Source organism: Montipora capricornis, chromosome 13 (assembly GCF_036669925.1).
Source record: "Montipora capricornis isolate CH-2021 chromosome 13, ASM3666992v2, whole genome shotgun sequence".
NCBI classification, from domain to species: domain Eukaryota; kingdom Metazoa; phylum Cnidaria; class Anthozoa; order Scleractinia; family Acroporidae; genus Montipora; species Montipora capricornis.
Window position 1 is genome coordinate 27,318,506 of NC_090895.1, and position 20,268 is coordinate 27,338,773.

Genomic DNA, 20,268 nt, shown 5'->3' on the forward strand with positions numbered 1-20,268 from the left:
TTTAAGCAGTCAACCACCCTTATTTTTTTTTTTTAGTCAACCACCCCTTGCTAAAGCACAGGGTCAACTCTGATTGAGACAACACTTGATTAAAATTTAATTTTAGAGGTCTGCTCAAGGACACCTTCAAGTAAATTTCTTAAAGGGTGCAAAACGTTTCCATGCCTGATCGTTAAACTGCATTGTTGGCAGCAAAATTTTTAAGGAAGATACTTGCTGTTCATATGTTCAAGTAAATGTCCACTTTATTGTTTGGGAAAATATCACACTTCAGAGCTATTTATTAATTATTTAATCAATTTGCCAACGCGGCAGGTGACAACATAATAGCACATTAAGTACCTACAAGCTATTATAGCTTGCAGATATTTGTGACCTTTTCACATTGAAATTGTACACTTACGGTTTTTCCCATTGGACGTATTGGTGAAGCTGTCAGAATAATTTTGTTTTAGCCGTTGGAGACATTCAAAAAAGTGTTGATCTAAGACGATGCACATGTTGGACAAAGTTGACGTGAATTCATTCCATGGCAAGCAAATGGTTTTCGTTTAGTACCTCTCTTTGTTCCTTCAAAAGCAGGAAAGACAGCTTTTAAGGTCACACTCATCACTTTAAGTATTAGTTTGATTGATAAAAAAAAGTAGGCTCGATTTACCAGCCGCTTGTTGGGAAAATGGGAGCCCAGCGCTCACTCCCGAAATCTCGGCTGGACGCGTGAGGGGAGCCATTGTTAATCTCCGCCTATCAGAAACTCGCCTGCACAAATCCGTTCTGGCATAAATGATATGTTTTGGCTGCAAAAGGTATTCTTTGACCCGGCATGTTCGAGGTTACACGTGCTTTTAAGGTAGGAAACATCGAAGATTGCGACAACGAAAAGTGTTCGAGAAGCTGGAGAATGGGAACTGTGTCGTTTTCTTTGGCCTGAGTTCGCAAACTTCACTGATTTTCCAGTTGGCGCCAAGGTCAAAATACGGCTTTCAAATCCATTTCTATTGCAATTTTCTCCTCATACTTCGCTAATGTAAGAGCAAGTAAAATTCCTCAAGATCAATTGAAAGTACTGCTGAGTTTATCGGTGGCAAAACGAGGGGGCCGATGAGGTTGACCGGAGAGCTGAAGCCGCCGAAGATTTTTTTGATGATTTCGCCGGTTGAATTCAAACTCACATTGATCATTCTGATCATTTAACCACAAACTCAAGCTCGTATCATCTGGAAACTTCGCACAGACGTTTTTATGTAATTTCTGTTTTCTTAAAATCAGTGTTTTTGGGATGTCTAATGCTATTTCCCCGCAACTATTGACTTCACATAAATTATATTTTGAAATTACGTCACAGACACAATCTATCGCTCACGCGTCCAACCGTCTCTTCTCGGGGAGGATACCCGAACTCGAGTGAGCGGCGGAAATCGAGCCTATAATAAAAAGTTATTAATGGAATCATGATACAACGCTCATTTTTCCTGTGAACTATAAACTCTAACAGATTTCCTTTTCAATGATTTCGATCCCAAAAGGTGACACAGACAAAGCATAACAAAGTACACTTAAACATTACTTCGATGGACATGTTTGATCATTATCAAGTTTGACACATACAGTTAATTTTGTGTTGAAGCAGAAATTAAAATAGTTCTTGAATTCATGTAATTGTATGATAACAGACCACTGCATTTGTCCGGGTAAGTGTGCTTGTGTGCTTGCGAACAAAATTATGCAAATTTCTGCATGTTTACTTTTCATGAAATTGACACCCACCTCAGAGGATTGGGAGGTCGTGTGAATTTCGATGTCGTCTTCACATGTGTTAAACAGATGATTTTAGATCGGCACTAGATTTCACAAACGTTCTCTGAGCTATGTCATCAGATACTCAATGAAGTACAAATTGACGGCACAATGTGAAGGCTGCAACGTCCATATCTCACATTTTGTTTTGTTCATTTCTAACAGTGCAGTGCTGTTTAGACATTTCTGCCACCATGGACTTTCCTAAAACAGCTCCCCATGTGAAAAGCAAGTGCAAAGCGTCGGGAGTGTTGAAAAGTGTTGGCTATCGTCTTGAACTGCTGATACAGCGGCTTTTCTACCTGTTAAAGGTGTTAGAAAATTCTTCACAAACCGATTTTTTGTGCACCCCTTTGGAAGTGTTGAGAAAGGCGTTGAAGGTGTTAAAACATCAGTCGATTAGCTGTTGATTTTTACCCCTTTAACACAAAACCGTTACTGTATGTTTTCGTGTGAAAGGTCACAATTGCTACAGAAACATAATTACAACCAACTCACCATCAGAGCTGTCAGAGTCGACATCCTGCAATGCAAAGGTATCAAGTAAATTTTTGCCTGGATGTCAGCCATAAGAAGACTTTCTTCTTTGACAAAAGTAACTCCAAAGAATGCAAACAACACTGACACATCTCCAACACAAATTCAGTTTATCAGAGACCAACACTCCAACGTTACATGTACATTGTGCAAAGGTGTGTTAAGCCCACTTACCTCACTTTCTGAAGAGTCCTTGCTTTCCTCGTCCTCATCAATTAGGTCTGGGGGGCCTGTGTGAGGTTTTTCGTCATCCGAATTTTCACTTGTGTCACTTGCAGTGGGAGTCACCAAGTCAGGGAGGTCATACAGTTGTTTACTAATTTAAAACACAAAAGAAATCCTTCACTTCAAGCGATTGTAAACCAGTATTGATTCCTTCATGATTCACAGAAATGACAGAGAAAAACAGATAACATGAACAAGATCTCTGTTATAAATAAAATGACATGTGCACGAGCTTTAACTGCAATAAAACACTCCTTCTTACAATTCTTTATTTAAAGCATACTAATAAGGCATTGCTTGTTTTTCTTGTATGCTAATATCATCCCTCCACAATTTGAACCTTTGTTCGGAGTCCAGAGCGACACGCTTTTTGGGGAAGGTTTTTTAGGCCAATCACATGACTCACATGCAGCATGTGTTTTATCGGGTCTGAAAACATACAGCTACGCCTCGTGTTTTAAACCCAATAAAACACTGCTACTTGTTTTTTAAACATAACTTCAACAATGTGTGGAACGAATTTTAATTAAACTTGATCCCAACTTTTTATTTGCTTACCTTTGTTTGGCAGGTATCTTATTAGCACCTGTCTTTCCTTTAACTTCACGAGCTTTTCATTGAAAAGAAGACAAAGAAAAGATAAAACTAAGTCACTACTGCCAACTTGTCTCCAGCATTGCAAAAACATGACTTTCTTTCCCAGTAATGAATGGGCATAATTACAAGTTCATTTTATATTATTGGTGATGACTAACCATTAATTTTTCATCGCATGTTCAGAAACACAAGTTATAAGAATATTATAGGAGTCTGATGTTGGTAATCTACTTTAGATAACAATTAATTTGAAAACAATGCACTCAGTAAAGTGAGAAGTCATCAAAGATTCAGTCTCAGTTTAACAAGATGAAAATAATCAACTCTTCTTCAGGTTCTTTCAATAGAAGCCGGCTACTGCCAGGCCTCCAGCGGTTGTGGGTCATCAAGACACCAGCTACTGGGTCTACAGCTATAGTACTGCTCAAAAGTAAGTTACCAGTCTCATCTTGTTTCTCGTGAGATGAGAGTATCATCTTGAGAGTCTTGTCTCGAGAGACGAGATACTCGTCTCACCAGAATCACTGAAGGGGCAAGATTGGCATAAATTTTGATAAAAGTCCGACAGCCGTACGAACATTTGCAAAGTTAAATGACAAAACAACGCTCTTGTCGAGCATGAAACAAGAATCGAAATTACAATACTGTTAAAACTGAAAAAGAAATCATGCCAATTGAGTAACGTTTCGTGTTTTTACACGGTGGCGTTGTAAACAGATCTAGAGAATGATCAGACACCTAAATTGCCAAATGAAATAAAGCAAATTTTGATAGTTTGTGTTTTAGCTTTGATTCACTAAATTAACACTAAACAAATTGCATCCTAATGAGCAAAAATGTAGGAGAAGAATTCTGGCATACAAAGATCGAGAATAGTTCTAACATTACAGACACCTAAAACTTATTTACAAGGTCATGTTGTATTAAATATTTCCATTGTTTTCTATTTCAACTTAAGACTTAAACAAAACTAAACTACATGTCCTAAAATAATTAATACTACACTTCACATCCAGCCTTTTCCTTCGCAAAAATTCGCAAATTACGACAACGCATTCGTGACATTTCGTTATTGGACTTTACGTTGCGTAATTGAAATGCCAACAGATTGATTATTCTGTTTGGTAAGCAACAGTACAGCGATTAATCGTGACTTCTTTTAGTTTGAAGGATTTATTGCGCATGATTGCTTTGTGTTTCTTCTGCCCATGGCTTTCCAATAACATATCCAATTCCACCAAGAAAGAAGAAAAAGCAAAAAAGTAGCCACAAATTTATAGAGTCAAAGTACGAGACACCGGTAAAATTGTAAACAACCCGACGAACCATCCCGCCTGAAAGGAAAACCCTGTATAAACAATTATAACAAGAGAACGCATTTTGAAGTCATTTTCACAAAAGTTATGTCATCAAAATTTTTTCCAAATCACTTATCGGTACTCTCAAAGTTCACGTTATACAAGATAATAATTATAAGCTAATGCTGTTGTGCAGCTGAAATGTGCAAGACAAATTTTATGGCAGTTCGATGGATTTAAGCTTATGTACTGAAGAAATCCATCGATTAACAGTTTTTACAAGTACATGCTGCAGCGCAAGCTTATCGAAATATTTTTCCTTGACATCAACTTCGAATTAAAGTATGTAAATTTCACAGGCGGAGTGGTGGTTTGAATGTCGACACGCATTTGGAATGCAAGAGTTTCACAATAATACACTGCTGCCAATCGCATTTTCCATTACACTTTTTGAGTCAGGTGCTCCGTTTTGGAGCACGAGATTCTTCGTGAACATGTCAATCTTCAGAAAAGTTTCCGTTCATGCAGTTTTTCGAAATGTGTCACAAGACAAAAGTCTCATCTTAGAGAAGAGACACTCGTCTTACGAGAGGGTGGTAACTTACTTTTGAGGGGTACCGTACTTTAAAAACACACATCTTAAAATGTTTATAGCCTAACCACTTCATAATGCAAAAAATGTTTAAAATACGCCCAGACTTGTCTTGAGGATTTGTGTATAGAGCTTATGCGGTTTTCACCTTGCATGTGTGTCAGTATCGTTTAGTAAAAGTTAGCCTCGCTTTCGCATTGGCTGTTTAACAATGATGGCGGCCAAGCATGGCTACCCTGAATTGTTTTGCATTCTTTCCAAAGAAATCACATTCCACTACAGTTATTTGAATAAATTTTTACTCTCTACATTGTTTTCTCATAAATACTGTGGTATTTTCACTTACTGTTCAAGACTATTTGATCAAATCTTTGATCGCCTTTGAATAAAGTGAAAGTCTTGTTCGTAATTATTTTGTCATTCCCGTGGCTAATTTTGATGCCCAGAAAGCTGAAAAGTGTATAGTTACAAAGTTCTCGATTTCAAACTTTTTTGGAGGAGAATGCCCCAAGATCCCCCTAGGAGAGGCAGCCTACCCTCATATGGGTAGACACCAACACATAATTTTATTGAAAGCCCTGTTTCTTAGATTTGAAATAAGTCAGAACCTCTGAAGCACTGGCAGTAGCAGAGCCAGACGTTTGGATCCCTGATCTTGAGGACAAAAACCTTGAGAACAATCCACTATTTTTTTGCCAGCTCTGCTTAAAACTCACTTGATTGGACACTCTTCTCAAATCTTTCAAGTTGGGTGTCTAAGTCCTTCTTCTCAACACAAATTTTCCTTGCCTTCCTATTTGTTTCCTTTGCTCGTTTAATGTTACCGATTTCAAAGAAGGCCTGGGCATATCTGTACTGCGCCTAAAAATGGAGAAAAAGCTTAATAAAAAACACAACAATAATATTATTATCTTTACTGTCACCTTGGCAGAAAAGCTAATCTTACATGTACAGTCTTACCTTGTGCCAATCTGCTTTTAAAACTACCGCTCTTCTTCCATCAGCAAGAGCACACCTAGCAACAAAACAACTTTTTAATGTTGCCACCAACAAAAGCATGGGTTGTCTCCACTACCTACAGTAGCACTATCATAAAGGTGGTCAGGACTAGAATTCCACGAAGATAACTGTTAGAAAGTAGCTTATCTTCATTGAAACCTCGCCAGAAACAGGTAACAGATGGTAAATGCAAAAGTAGAAAATCTAGAAAGATTTGCAAAATACTTAACTTTCCTTACCATGGCTCCTGAGTTTTAAGGTAGCTCTGAGCTCGGTTACCAAAAAGGACATGATTGTAGGGACTGCAAACAAAGACAGTAATTAGAAATTAAGGTGAATGGTAAGTAAAGCCAGCCTAATCAAATTTTTGAATACATGTACTATGAGGGTCAATTTTATTTGCACAAACACTAATTTACAAGGGTTGATAAAATGTCAAAACATCCAGAAGGTAAATTAAAGTCAAGGAGGAAAGTAAATTAATCCACCTGAAGCAACTCTCAGGAGTGAAATGGTAGTCGAAAACCATGGTCTAAGTTAGCCTGTTCAAATAACCAGCCCTATAGATGAGTTTTGAATTTAATACCTTGAACGCAAGGCCAGGGTATAAGCTGAAATGGCTGCTTTGTATTTTCCTTTAGCAAAAGCAGCATTGCCTTCCATCTTCTTGTCAGCTGTTTGCTATGAAAACAAGCAAAAGCATATTACAACAAGAGGTTCTACACAGCTCACTAAAACTGCACAAACTCTTAACCCTGCACTTACCTCTTCTCTCCGTGTGCATTCTTTGATAAATCCATCTGCAATATCAGTGCCTGAAGCCAAGTCTTTGACATGAAGAGAAACTGCAAAACAAACGAAAATTATTGTCAAAAAGACATACATATAAAAGTTGATACAATGATAATGGTATTAACAACTAACCACCTCTACTACATAAGTGAGCACAAGAGCTCTGTTAATTTGGAAAATTATCAATTGACTTCAAACAGATAAAATCAAATCAAAATAACGTTGGTAGGTATAATTATCTTGGCAAAAAGTGATCACTCTCACGATATTGAAACCTGCTCCCCAACCCCCCCCCCCCCCCCAAAAAAAAAAGTCAAATACATGCACATGTACCTTGATTGTGAGCAAGTAGCAGTGCGATATCTCCTTGTTTTTTGGTCATTCCTGGCTTCAGTTCAATTTTATTCCTGAAAAGAAAAGTCCATACATGCAATTAAGTCCAAAGTACATGTAATTCACACAAGTTTAATTAATTAACCCTTTGACACCCAAACCGGCCAGACTTAGTATTTTACTCTGTCTAACACCAGTCGATTTTACTTGTCAATGGGGAACCCCTAGGAGTCAATGGGTTAAGTTAATTCATTTACAAAACTTTGGCAGGGAAAGCATAACATTAAGCCAAGTTGCCTAGAGGGACAAATTGCAGCACTTCTAATAAAATTTATTTTAATTCCACTTGTCATGTACTAATAATCATTGCAAACTCGGCAAGTACCTCTTAATCAATAGGCCATTTCTGAGTACATGTCTGCCTCCTCTTCAAAGCGAGTCTAAGTGCAAAGTTTTTGTTATAAATTATTCAAAATTAGTTTTCATTCATATGTAAAGTAGAATTACCATCACAAAAACTTCACACTTAGACTCACTTTGAAGAGGAGACATACGTGAACTTGGAAATGGCCTATTCCTCGCCAAAATCTCTGCTTACAATTTGAAAAAAAATGACAGTCAGACTATGTCATGCATGACCAGTATCCACTAGGCTGAACCCTCTTTAGAGCCTCCAAGATTTGAATGGAATCTTGAAGATTTTTCTGAAAGTTGCTCCGAAAAATGCACAATAACTGAACAATAAGTCATCAAATGTTTGAAATAATTTTCACTTTTCAAATACCGTTTATTTCAAAACAAAAAGGAAAGTTCATTGCCAACTATTTTGGTGATCAAGGAAATATCCTCTTAAAAGCAAAGTTCAAAACTGGCATGCAGATTTAAATACTCAGTTCAAATTTTAAAATAACTGGTCATGCGTGACATAGCTTGACTGTAATACACATGCATGATCTAAGGCGAACATGTACTCTCAAAGGTAAGTAAAACTGGGGGACATAAAAACTTTGAAAAGTACCTCAAACTACCAAAGGCCTTGAAGCTTTCAGCAGAGGATATGGCTTTATCAAGATGATGGGACTAGATAAAAACCAACAAATTAGTGACTGAATTCATAGTTAAAAATTGGCAATTGTACAGTCATCAGCAGCAACTTAACATGAGTCAGCAACACTGACAACTGTGGTTTGACCGCCCCATGTACTCCAAAGTACTCAGTAAAAAAATAGTGGCTATAGTGGTTTTATGTGAAGGGCTTTTATTACTTTGATTTTTAATTGCTTTCCTATCTAAAGTGACTTAAGTTTATAGGTGGAAAAATTCAAGCAGTTGCCAAGAATTAGATTGTTCTACATATAACATCTCTTCTAGGGCTATATTGTTAGGCCAGTGTTCAAGTTCAAGTTCAAGTTTATTTTAAAAAATTACAGTTAAATCGTTCAGTTAATAAACATGGTGAAAGATGGAGGGCAGCTTGGGACAGGAAGGAATGCCTGTAAAACTCTTTTTAAAAGGTTTTCCCGGTATACTACGTTTTTTATATGGGTTTTTCTGGTATATTGAAATCCCTTTTTAAAAAGAGTTTTACAGGCATTTCTTCCTGCTGCCCATCCCAAGCTGCAATGTTTACCAACTGAACACCTGGAACAGGCTATGGCCATAATGGTAGAAGGTACATGCAAGTGCTCTCACCATTGCACCAACCCTGCTTCCCTGAATTCAGCACTACTGCATACTCATTGGAAGAAGTCTCAGTGAATAATATTCTACACAGTCGTGTTCCCAGAATCCGCTTTCCTTTTAGTCAGCACTAGTGGTGGGCCGATGATCGATTATCATCGAAAGTTGATCGAAAAGTTCAAGCGACGCGACAATCGATTTTGCTTTTTTCATAATCGATTGTCGCCGAAAAATTAAAAATTTATTGGGGACAAATAAAAGTATTGTCAACTCTTGTGTGAGTTGTCTTTTTTCATGGACTCTAACTTCTAAGTCACAACAGCAGATATAATCTAAGATTGCCTGTGTTTACCTGGCGGTACCCTGTTCGCTGTGTTGTTGTCACTTCAAATACCTCACGCTTATTTGAAAGATGTGGCATGCTAAGCCGCTTTGTATTTCGAAAACAACTGAACAGAAAACATAAATTACAAGCTCACTGTTTCGCGTTTGTAGTATCACTACCGTCCAAAATAAGTTTTGAAATAGATCTCAAATGTATTTACAAATCACCAGAGGAAGATAATGTCACCTCTGATCCAAGATGAACAATTGTTCGTTTTGGCTTGAAAATGTTTGTTTCGCTCTCCCCAATCTCTCCCCAGTTCCCAGTGTCCTCTCTCAGACATGCCTCGCTTACATGTTGTTGACGAGTCCAACATGGCGGCTAAAATGGACGAGTTGGAGATCTTTCGCTATCCTGGAAACGCCAGGTCAAAAGTGGGAATATTTTGGTTTTCATCAAGTGAAGGAAGGGCCCACTTTGACTTCTATTTAGATGAAAAATATGTGGAATGCTTATTGGTAGATTCTTCCAATTATAATCGATGATCGATCGGTTGGGGCAATCTGATTATTTCTGATGATCGAATGTGAAATCTCAACCGATTCCCACCACTAGTCAGCACCAAGAACACTGACTCTGGCCACTTCCAAGGTAGGAAGTCTGCAAATCAAGGACTTCCAAATCATCTTGCACACTCAGAAATTTGAAACAACAGTGGTTGTCAACGGTTACAAAAGTGGCCAGAGCTTGTGGTCTTGGTGCTGACCAAAAGAAAAGTGGACTCTGGGGAGGAGATAGTATTCTACAGAAATAAAAAAACATACCATTTTCAACCCAGAACTTCCAATGATGTCAAGAACTTTAATCAGCCCGTCTTTATTCTTGCGGAGCTAACAGGGTACAAGGCAGATGAAGTAAACAACTTTGACTACTGTACCACAAAAAATTAACAAGATTTCTTCCGTTTAAAATTAAGTCTTACTTGCATTTTGAAACATGAGAAAGATAGTTGTCTCTGGTTACTGTACACTGCACGAATAGTTTGATGTTCACGAAATCAATGGGTGTCTGCCGTGAAATCTGCATCATCATGAAATTTCATAAGCCCCCTTTTCTTGTGAAAGGTCACAAATAATCACTTTTTCTCAAGACGTAATGTCACAAATTTGAATTGCAAGAGATGCCAGAAAGCTAATGAGAGTTTTCATAACAAACCATAACAATCATACACACAGTAGCCAGATTAACTAGGCAAACAGTTCTCCCCAGGGAAGTAATTTTTGGCTCTGGCCATGTCTCATGTTACAAGAATCGTGTAATGAACTACATGTACAGGAATCACCTTGCTCATGATATTGAAAAATCTGCAAGTACACTGACTTGACACTCTTGCACTATCTCAACCTACTTTTTGCAAGGAGTAACTAGACTTTTCATTTGTAAAGTGTTGGTTAAAAGGTCCATTTGTGATGAAAACATGCATTCACTTAGTCTAAAGCATAGCACTTTTAGTTAAATACTTTCCACTTACTGCATTGTCCGCTAATTTATCAAATGCTTCCTCAACTAAATCAACTGCATTGAAGTATTTCTCTTCCAAGGCTCTGATGTCAAATGAACTAAAAACAGACAACCACACATTAGCATTTCACATCAAATGTTAGTGGGTTTGATTGTCTTTTAATGTGCAAAAAGCAACTTACTTATCAGGGAATGTATGACACCAACATATTGAGTTGTAGGTGAACCCTAGTTAATCTCAGGGTTTTTACACTTTGTGTCCTTCAATTCCCTAATATTTCAGGGACTTTCAAGGACCATACATCCGGAAAATCCATGACATATGAAACCCTGAAAAGTATGCAGTCCAGACTATGAGATGAACTTCTCTAAAAAACAGCATACAGATAGACAGATTGTACCTCCAATTGCCAAAAAAATGAGACAAAAGAACCCTGAAATCCTATTCAGATTCTCAATTAATTTTGCATCTGACTGATTAAAAAACTATCAATTACCAGTACTACACACTGATGAACTGATGATTTTCTTTGAAAAGTCACATGTTCCACCAGCTCGTAAGGAGAACTCTATGTGCGTCTCTTTCAAATGCATGTATTGCAGCTTAAAATGAAATTCAGTTTCAGTTTGTACATGGATTTCTTTCCCTATTATTAAGTCACAAAGAGAGCTTTACAGAGTGAATATGAGACAATGCAAACTGGGGATCAAACAAGATTGGTATTATTATCTTAACCTGAATTTCATTCTGACCTAACATACATTACTCCTTATTCCATGTTAATCTTTCCTCATCATACATATAGCAAAAGGGTTGACAATGATGGACAGCACTAAAGGAAGTTATCAACTTATTGTTTGAATTTCAGTTGGTCTCTGATGTTAACAATTTCTCTGGGAAGTCTGTCCACAGTTCAGCTGTAGCAGGTACGAATGTTTTTTTGTTTTTTTTTGTGGGAGAATTTTAGTAGGCAGCAAAACCTGAGAATGGACAACACCTCCTGAAGACACGCTTTCCAGGGGCTGAAAGTGCGAGTTAGTAGTGGGGTCTGAAATCATTTCCTGCATTCTGGAGTACAAAATTAATTAAAATAACATGACATAGCCCCCTTTCAGGCTCCTTTGCATTCTGTACAGCTGTGCAAAGTATTTCATCTGTTGTGACCGAAAAGACATTTTGTGAATGTGGTCTTGACACGCTTCAAATGTAGATAGCAAATCAGGCAGCTTACACCAAGAACTGGACTGCTGGACTGTTGCCTCAAAAACGTGTGCTCAATCCTCGAACAACGCCTTTGACATGAACAGGGAAACATAAATCGCCACTGAAATTACTCAGAATTCAGGCTTTTGTTTTTAATGGATGAGACTTCCCTGATCCAAGGCTCATGTTCTGTGGGAATGTTTCTCATTTTATTTTGTAAAATTTGGGGTAATTTCAAAGGAAAAGTAGGTAGTGGGTTCACAAGCAACAGCCGGCAAATTTCGCCAGCAGCTGGCTCTCATTGAAAACCCTGCACATGACATAAAATTTACAAGGACATCACATCCCCTCCAAAACGCAAAGAGCACACAAGCTTTCACACACTCATTTTAAAGCAACAATGTCAAAATACACTTAATCATACCTCTTGCTGGGCAATAATCCAAATTCATGTGCCCAGTTAATCCACTAAAATAAGTAAGACCAGACAGTTAAGTTCCCAATTATGAGAAAAAAACAAGGTAAAAACCTTATCTATTGCTTCTAATAACAAAATGCTTGTAAAATGATAACAGTTAAACTGCTAAACTGGAGCTGGTACTGTTGCATTGAAGGAGGCAAGCACGCTATAGAGAACGGATTTCACTTTTTCCTGCATGGCTCTCAAAAATAGTAGCCTTCCAAGTTACAAAAAACACAAACTGCTTGTCACGCAATAGATTATTTTGCTTAAGGTTGGTTTGTAGTCAAACCTGACTAGTTCCAGTCCCTTGTAAGGGCTTCTTACTACTAGTCTGACAAATCATTTGAAATTAGACTTCAGTCTGTTTGGCCCAACCACGGACTGGAACTATGTACCCTGGCATCACTAGGAACTTAACATCAGCAAAATAGACTATTGGATTGGCTACTTTTTAGAAATTCCACATGTTTTTCTTTTGATACAGTAATACTCAGAGCCATTTGCTGACTTGAGTTCCAGATAAAAACACAAGAACCAAAGAGCAATGTCTTGGGGTGAGGATACTTTCTGATGCCCTACAATGTTCTATCACCTTACAGCGGTTATCAGTCACACACATCTCTCAATGGATTTTTTTTTCATTTTCCAGAACTAAATTTGGGTGGACGTCAATCAAATGTTTCCATGACAATATTTTCCTGTTTCCTTGGCAGCAGTTCAATTTGTCATGGAATCATAAATTTTGATTGACGTCCACCCAAATTCAGTTTCGCAAAATTTTAAAAGGTCGCTGAGGGGTGCCTATAACTAGTAATCGCTGTAAAAGAAATTTTTTCAGAAATTGATGTGATAAATATTTAAGTGATAAGATGTCACTTGAAAAAGACCTTGGAGAGGTTGAAATGTTGTGACTTCTAATCACTTGGTTTTATCGCAATATTGTATTACTTAATAATAAACCAATTATTTTGATGTATTACAGTGAAACCGGTTGTTAGTTTGCATGCCAATGTTGCATTTTTGATTGGCACTTAGCTCCGAGCAAGTTGAGGTTCAAATTTCCCAACGTACGACCAGTTGAAGTCCAATGGTATGCCTCGAACTGTAATTACATTGTGAACCTTTTCCATAGACCATTGTCACTTTGGAATTAATAACTTTAATATTTTGGAACCCCCTTCAAATGGATTTGAAATGATTAATTTCTTCGAAGGATGTTTACGCGTGGAATCCAGTAATGGCAAATGGAGATGTTGTTGCATGGACTTTCACCATGGAGTTTTCACAGAAACCCAGTTGCGCTTTATGCTAAGAAATCATGCTATTGAATTGACATTTCAACCCCCTCACAGTCCTGAATGTAATTATATTTGAGACAACACAAACAGTCTTCACAGAACTTGCGATAATTCAAGGTTTGCAAACAATCACGCCAGTGATACATTGTGGATTTGTCATTTAAGAATTAATTTTTGCACAGCCTCGCGAATCCTACCCAATGTACAGTTATTATGCTGTCACTTTATATTGTAAAAAAATAGAGATAAAGGTTGTTTTGAACGGGTCCAAATATGTGACTCTGCATGGGATCGTAAACAGCTGGCAGCAAGTTGACATTTGAAATTGCAACTTCCTCAGAGCAAACTGCCAATCAAAACACCAACATTGCGTCACAAAATTGCAAAGTGGAGCGCAAATGAACAACTGGTTTTCCTGTAAAACTTATTCCTAAACAAAAGGAATCATACATATATACAATACATACATACATACATCTCAAGGCTCTGGGAGGATTTACACGAGTTTATTCCCCAGAGCCTCGAGATGGACTCCAGAGGGACACTCTCTTTGAGGAATGTTTTTGAAACCATTCAATAAAATTGCATGTCCTGTTTCATCAGGTCGAAACCCACTGGCATTCACCTCAGGGTACATAAATCAAAAATATGCTGCAAAGGTAAAAAGCCATGACACCAGGACCTTCTTACAGCCGGCAGGGAGGAGTTCATTCTGTTACTCCCCCCGCAAAAATTTTCTTCTACATTTTCCTGTGCACTGCTCTTTTACTGGTTGGTACATTACCTTATCTTCTTGATTAACAACTTGGCCAAAAAGGAATGGTGAAAGCAAATAAATTTTCATAACATGAATATGCTTTTCTTTCTCATCTTTATTCAGTCTGTACCACATTTCTGCACATTCAGCTGAAATATATGAATTTTAAAACATTTATCAATTAGTAACCAGTATTTTATGTTTATTGCGCTATCGTTAGTCAACCATGACAACAACAGACGATGGCTTGCAGGAAACCCACCCACACTGGCAGACTTCTTGACGAATTATCTCACAACCCTACTACACAAGGATACAACAATATGGACCTTAATGAGACGCATACTACTGTTTTCTGATTCACATGACAACTTAGCAGACGAACGTAAGTACTTACACAACGTTTGCCAGGCCACTTATAACAGTGAGACTGGCAGAAATGTGAACGCTAGACTGACTGAACACAGATGAGTGATGTAGAACAGTGATATCAAAAATAGTGACCTTTAGATTCTAGGATGAGAACAAGTAAGAGATTTGACTGCCCGTTATGAGCGAAAATACTTTATTTATAACCCTCGACGATTTATCTTACTCTTTGTTAGCAGCATAGGTTGCTCGGTTGTTCTTATTGCTAGTAACTGAGTCTTTTCCTGATCAAAAGATGCCGAAACTACTACCGTGTTGGTGACTTGTATTGACACGATGACATAATTTTTTGCAAAACCTCGTACTAAAATGACAAAGGTATGTTTTTCCCATCAAAATGACACTGGTTTGCGCATGCTCACTGTTGTTCTATGAGAAAATCACATACTCATAGTTATTCTCATCCTAGAATCTGAAGGTCCCTAATAACATTGTTGAACACCATCTACAGACAAACCACAGAATCGACTGGGACTCTGCTCAATGTGTTAATTACAACACTAACTACTACCAATGGATCATACTGGAAAGCTGGTTTACTAACTTAGAACGAACACCAATAAACCAAAGCCTACAACTTCCCGCACCCTACAAACGACTTGTCAACGACATCAACAACAGACAAACAATACACTGTTTTAATCTATCACAGTACTGCCCTACAGTGTACATACAGTATTCTACGATACACATACAGACCTTAGACCTAAGGTCTAGACGGATCGAACTGTACCAATCACTGTTTAGTCTCCACAGACAATTACATCCTCAGGACAATCCAATAAAAAATTTCTTTCTACTTTCGAATCCCCCTCTCCCCCCTCCCCCTGCCCGTTGCATTTCTTTACAAATAACATTGTCTTTGGAGGGGTAGGGGTAGGGGGAGGGGGGATACGTGTGCTTTTGTAGTTGGCAATGTCAAAAAAGAGGAAACTTGAGAAAATTCTCAGTAACTTTTGTCCAGGATTGTCTACAGTCAATGTTTTCATGAAGCATGTGATGTACAAGTAATGCTATTCGATAAAGAAGTGATCTCACAGCAAAAGATTCTTTATTAACGGTAAGTGCATTGCATAAATGCATTTCAATTGTGGCATCACTTCTTCTGTTTATCATGTGTCTTCATAAAATGGTGTGTAAAGGAGTTACAGACGGCAGTTTGAAAGTCTCAGAACTAACAGAAGAACTTGGTGTGTGTCGCATGCGACCATTTTCTGCATTAACAAAGCTGGCTTTTCATGCCTAAGCAAACAAAATAGCAAACCTAGACCTGGGAGGCCATGCAAGATCACTACCAGGATGGAGCAGATGTTATTCTGACAGATCAAGGTTCTGCATGAAAGCAATCTCAACTTTTGATGTGGCAAGTTGATGGAAGCAAGCGGTCTCGAAAATGGCGATTTTAGCAAAGAACAGTTCGCCACTTGCTAAACTTAATCTGCTAATTTATAAACTGTCAAAAACCCTGGAAGAAGGAGAGGACTTATGGAAGTCAAAAATGGAAACCCAGCAGGTCAGGCAAGAGCTCCTCAAGGGAGAATTGAGCAGAAAAACCTGGAGGGGTTGGCGATTGGATGCACTGCCAAAGGAAAGAAGGAGGGCAGTGGGGGAGGGTGCTATTAGTTAGAACAAAAGTGTTTTGGCTTGCCATCCATATGAGAAGTTGGATGGGAAATATTTCAAACAATATGTAAAAGAAAGGTTTCCCTTACTCTTAGCAATTGGGTGGAAAAAACTTTAACAGAGGAAATTCTAGATATTCGAGTGAATCTTCAACAAGGGATAATTAAAGACCTCTCTGTCAAATTATTACTAAAATAGTGTTAACTTGTGAACATTGTTACAAGCTTGTTGCATGCAAATTATAAAGAACATCAAATGACCTAACGACCAGATTTTCTGCAAATAAACAAAACCAATTTTAAAGGCCTCTTTATATTAATTCACATTGCCATGGCAATGGTGTATACATCACCTTAACTATCAAGAAAACGAAGTTTGTGTTGTTAACTTGCTTGCTACCATTTTTGGCAACCAAAGGATCAAGGGTTTTAAAGAAAAAGGTAAATGAAACATATAGGTATCAAAAACTGTGTTCAGCCACCTTAAAGCATTTTGGAGTAATAATCACAGTCTGTTTACACTAGCAAACAAGCTTGCATCAGGAAGGCTCCTGCCTGCATTGAAGTGGCAATGAGGGAAACCTAGAATTTGAACAGCGGAGCGGCAACGACACAAGGAATCTTCTCACATGAAGTAAATATTAAAAAACTGATCAGGGCTTGATCCCTGTGAGGATATGTAATTTGACTGAAGGAAAGGGCAATTTTCAGTCTTTCGTTTTGTAAATTTTAGTTTAGCCAATGCAATGAAGAACATTCAAGTCTCACAAGAGCAACAGACAATCTCCTAATTGACAACATTTTCGAATGCTCGTAAGATTCATTGACAGTCACTGTAAATGAAAAATGTTTTGTTATACAGGCAAAGGATCAGCCGATTTTTATCAGAATTTTTCAATTTCCCCTATAAACCCCCTGAAAAATAATTAGCACTTATAAATTAGCATTCCAATAATTATTATTGATTTAGGCTGCCTGTGCTAAGCGTCAGAGATGTTTTTAAAGTGTTAAGTCACTATGGTATAAGTCAAGTCACTAGGTATAAGTTAAGTCACTATGGTATTCAAGGTCAAACCTTAATGTGGATAAAGGGTTTCTTATGCAACCGTTCCCAAAGTGTCAGTGTAAATGGCGTGCACTCTACCCCATGCAAGGTTATTTCAGGTGTTCCACAAGGGTCTGTCTTAGGCCCCACGCTTTTCTTGATTTATATAAATGACATTGTGGGTGATATCAAGTCAAATATTAGACTCTTTGCTGACCACACCATTATGTACCGAAAAGGTTGTATCGCCTGCGGATCATCTTATCCTTCACAAGACCTTGACAGACTAACTTCATGGGCCTGCCTTTGGCAGATGGAGTTTAACGTGAAGAAATGCTACCACATTTCCTTGACCAACAAGCGAGCCGTTGTCATGCTACCATATTACATGCATGGTCAGGTCTTGGAACATGTAACCTCCTGTGATTATCTGGGTGTTAGATTAACGAGCAAGTTAAATTGGAAAGAACACTGTGATAAAACTTCCAACAAAGCCAATAGGTCTCTTGGGCTGGTTAAACGGACTTTAAAACCGTGTACGCCTGAAGTCAAGGAAAGAGCTTACAAAGCACTTATTCGACCTTTACTAGAATATGCAAGTGCTGCCTGGAATCCACACACAAACATGGACACTGAAACTATCGAAAAAGTCCAGCGGCGGGCTGCTCGTTTCGTCGCACATGATTACATGAGATCTACAAACTCACAAGATCTTGTAAATCAACTTGGTTGGTTTGCTGGCCCAAGTGACTCTTTTCTACAAAATTAAAAACAATCTCATAGATCTTGAATTCCCATCTTCTATCCAACCAGCTCCTAGATCAAGGATCCAACATGCTATGCTCCAGCCCTACTCAAGCGTTCTGGCACACAGTTATTCTCCGTTTGTACGAACTGTTCGGGTATGGAACAAACTGTTAACTCAAACAGTCCAAGCTAAGAACATTACCTCTTTTAAGTCATTAGCCATCAGAATATGAAGACCCCGAACCACCTGAAAAGACTTTGAACTATTTACATTTACTGTTTCTTTTGACTTTATATATTTATTGTGGATTATTATCATTTAATTCGTTATTTTATATCTCCCAGTGTTAGCCCAGCTATTTGGGAGTATAAGTTCCAAGTTCCAAGTGCAAGACACTTGTGCATACACAAAGGGTCGATACCACGTTATGATGTTTTATCTATTTAATTAATGAAACATCAATGCAAGTACGAAATGTTAATGAATAACAGTACAATTCTAAACAAACAGAGCTTACCCTCCTGCTAAAAGGGTGTGTTCGTAAGAGGTGAAAAAAAACAACAAAGATAAATTTACATTTACCGTTACTGTTTGCATTTACTGGCTTTGGTTTCGTTTCAGTTTTCCTGTTAGTGCCGGCCGCTTTTCTCCTAAATTCCTCCGCATCGGAATCCTTTGATCAAAGAAAAACGTGGTTACAAATGAACTATAATAACTTTACAGATAAAGGCAAATTAAGGCAAATAAGGAAAAAGAAAGCCACAGGTGATATCTCAGTTGTATAATAATATAATAATATATTTTTACCTCCTCTTCGCTGCAGGGAATCAAGGAAGGCATGTCCATATCATCGTCATCGCTATCACTGGCGAGTAGTTTTGATGTGCCCCGAGACATACCTACCAAAAAATGGCAAAATATCAGCGGAATATGCCACAATAAAGTTTTCTTCCGTAAACTGGACCTGGAACTTGCATAAATCTTATTTGTAAACAGAAACACTAGAGCTTAAACTTGAGAACCTTCTCTGTTCTCACGAACTTTCCGTGGAGTGGTTGGCATGTTGTGATCTCCTGATTACAGGATAAAGGCTATTTTGACATCCACACAAACGGTATGGCAACTATTAACAATTACATAAAGGTTACTGAAGCAAGAGATGTGGTACTATACTCTCACACATTCGTCAACGGTGCTAAATGGATGGAAAGACACAACTGCATTCATGGCGTTAATTCAAAATGGCCGTTCATGCGACCAAGAAGGCTCGTCAAAATACTGCTCTGTGATTGGTCTATTGATAAAGATGACCCGGGAAGACCCGAATTTCTCAGAAATACGAAGATTTCACTCGGCGAATGGAACGGTTTTTTTTCTGGCTTATGGCCACACTGGTTACCAGGCAAAAAGAAAAGAAAAGAACTTTAAGTGTCTACTGTACTCGCTCTATCGCTGGAGCGCTAATTGGGGTCGCGTTGGTGAGAGGCGAATGCTCTCACCACTGCACCATCCCTGCACCCGTAGTCAAGTGTTCATGTAGCCTGGGGTCAGGCTTCGCAGTTGAGGTTACAGTTGAGCGATTTAGGTGGTTTTTGGTTTCTCTTCTTTTCCCTCTATATATCCTTTCCCACTTTGGGGAAAAAACCACCTAAATCGCTCTTAATCGACCCAAAAACTGTTCCAGAGACAAAGAAACACAAGAATGAGGCAAGATAAGCTATTTTTTATAGTTTTAAATCCTAAATATACTTTTTTAATTGTGAGAAAAACCGTTTTCGTTGGGATAAAACAAGCATTTAATTGTCTTTTTTGTTATGGTAAAAAGCTGCAAGAATTTGGTGGTTGGGAAGAGGACGATTGGTGCAAAGAACGCAACTCATGGCATCATTTGTTTATTGCATGCCTAATTTGTAAACAGTGCTTAGGTTCAGTTATAAGGTACGAGTCTAAAGTATATGTCAGTCGGTACGAAACCTTTACTAATGCTGAACTTAGACCTCATTAGG

The 20,268-nt window shown here is 38.1% G+C and overlaps 1 protein-coding gene across 1 annotated transcript; it reads right to left on the minus strand.

Annotated features, from left to right (window-relative positions):
• Positions 1–2,266: 2,266 nt before the first annotated feature.
• On the minus strand, positions 2,267–19,525 carry LOC138030745 (E3 ubiquitin-protein ligase TTC3-like). The gene is made up of 17 exons (XM_068878622.1): positions 19,285–19,525; positions 19,070–19,161; positions 18,845–18,935; positions 14,446–14,567; positions 12,325–12,368; positions 10,707–10,794; positions 10,000–10,065; positions 8,189–8,250; positions 7,171–7,244; positions 6,811–6,890; positions 6,632–6,726; positions 6,285–6,347; positions 6,007–6,061; positions 5,763–5,907; positions 3,118–3,169; positions 2,509–2,650; positions 2,267–2,320 (listed from the first exon to the last, which is right to left on the minus strand). Exons 1-17 carry the CDS (start codon positions 19,322–19,324, stop codon positions 2,267–2,269), a joined length of 1,365 nt encoding a protein of 454 aa, XP_068734723.1. The 5' UTR covers positions 19,325–19,525.
• Between the last annotated feature and the right edge of the window lie 743 nt (positions 19,526–20,268).

Bases quoted from the DNA above. Each gene is read 5' to 3' on its own strand.
- LOC138030745 (XM_068878622.1), bottom strand. From the start codon at position 19,324: ATGCCAACCACTCCACGGAAAGTTCGTGAGAACAGAGAAG. The intron at 7,245-8,188 runs GTACTTTTCAAA...TTTTCTTTTCAG, and splicing joins AAGGCCTTTGGTAGTTTGAG to GAATAAAATTGAACTGAAGC. The intron at 6,727-6,810 runs GTAAGTGCAGGG...TTGTTTTCATAG, and splicing joins AATGCACACGGAGAGAAGAG to CAAACAGCTGACAAGAAGAT.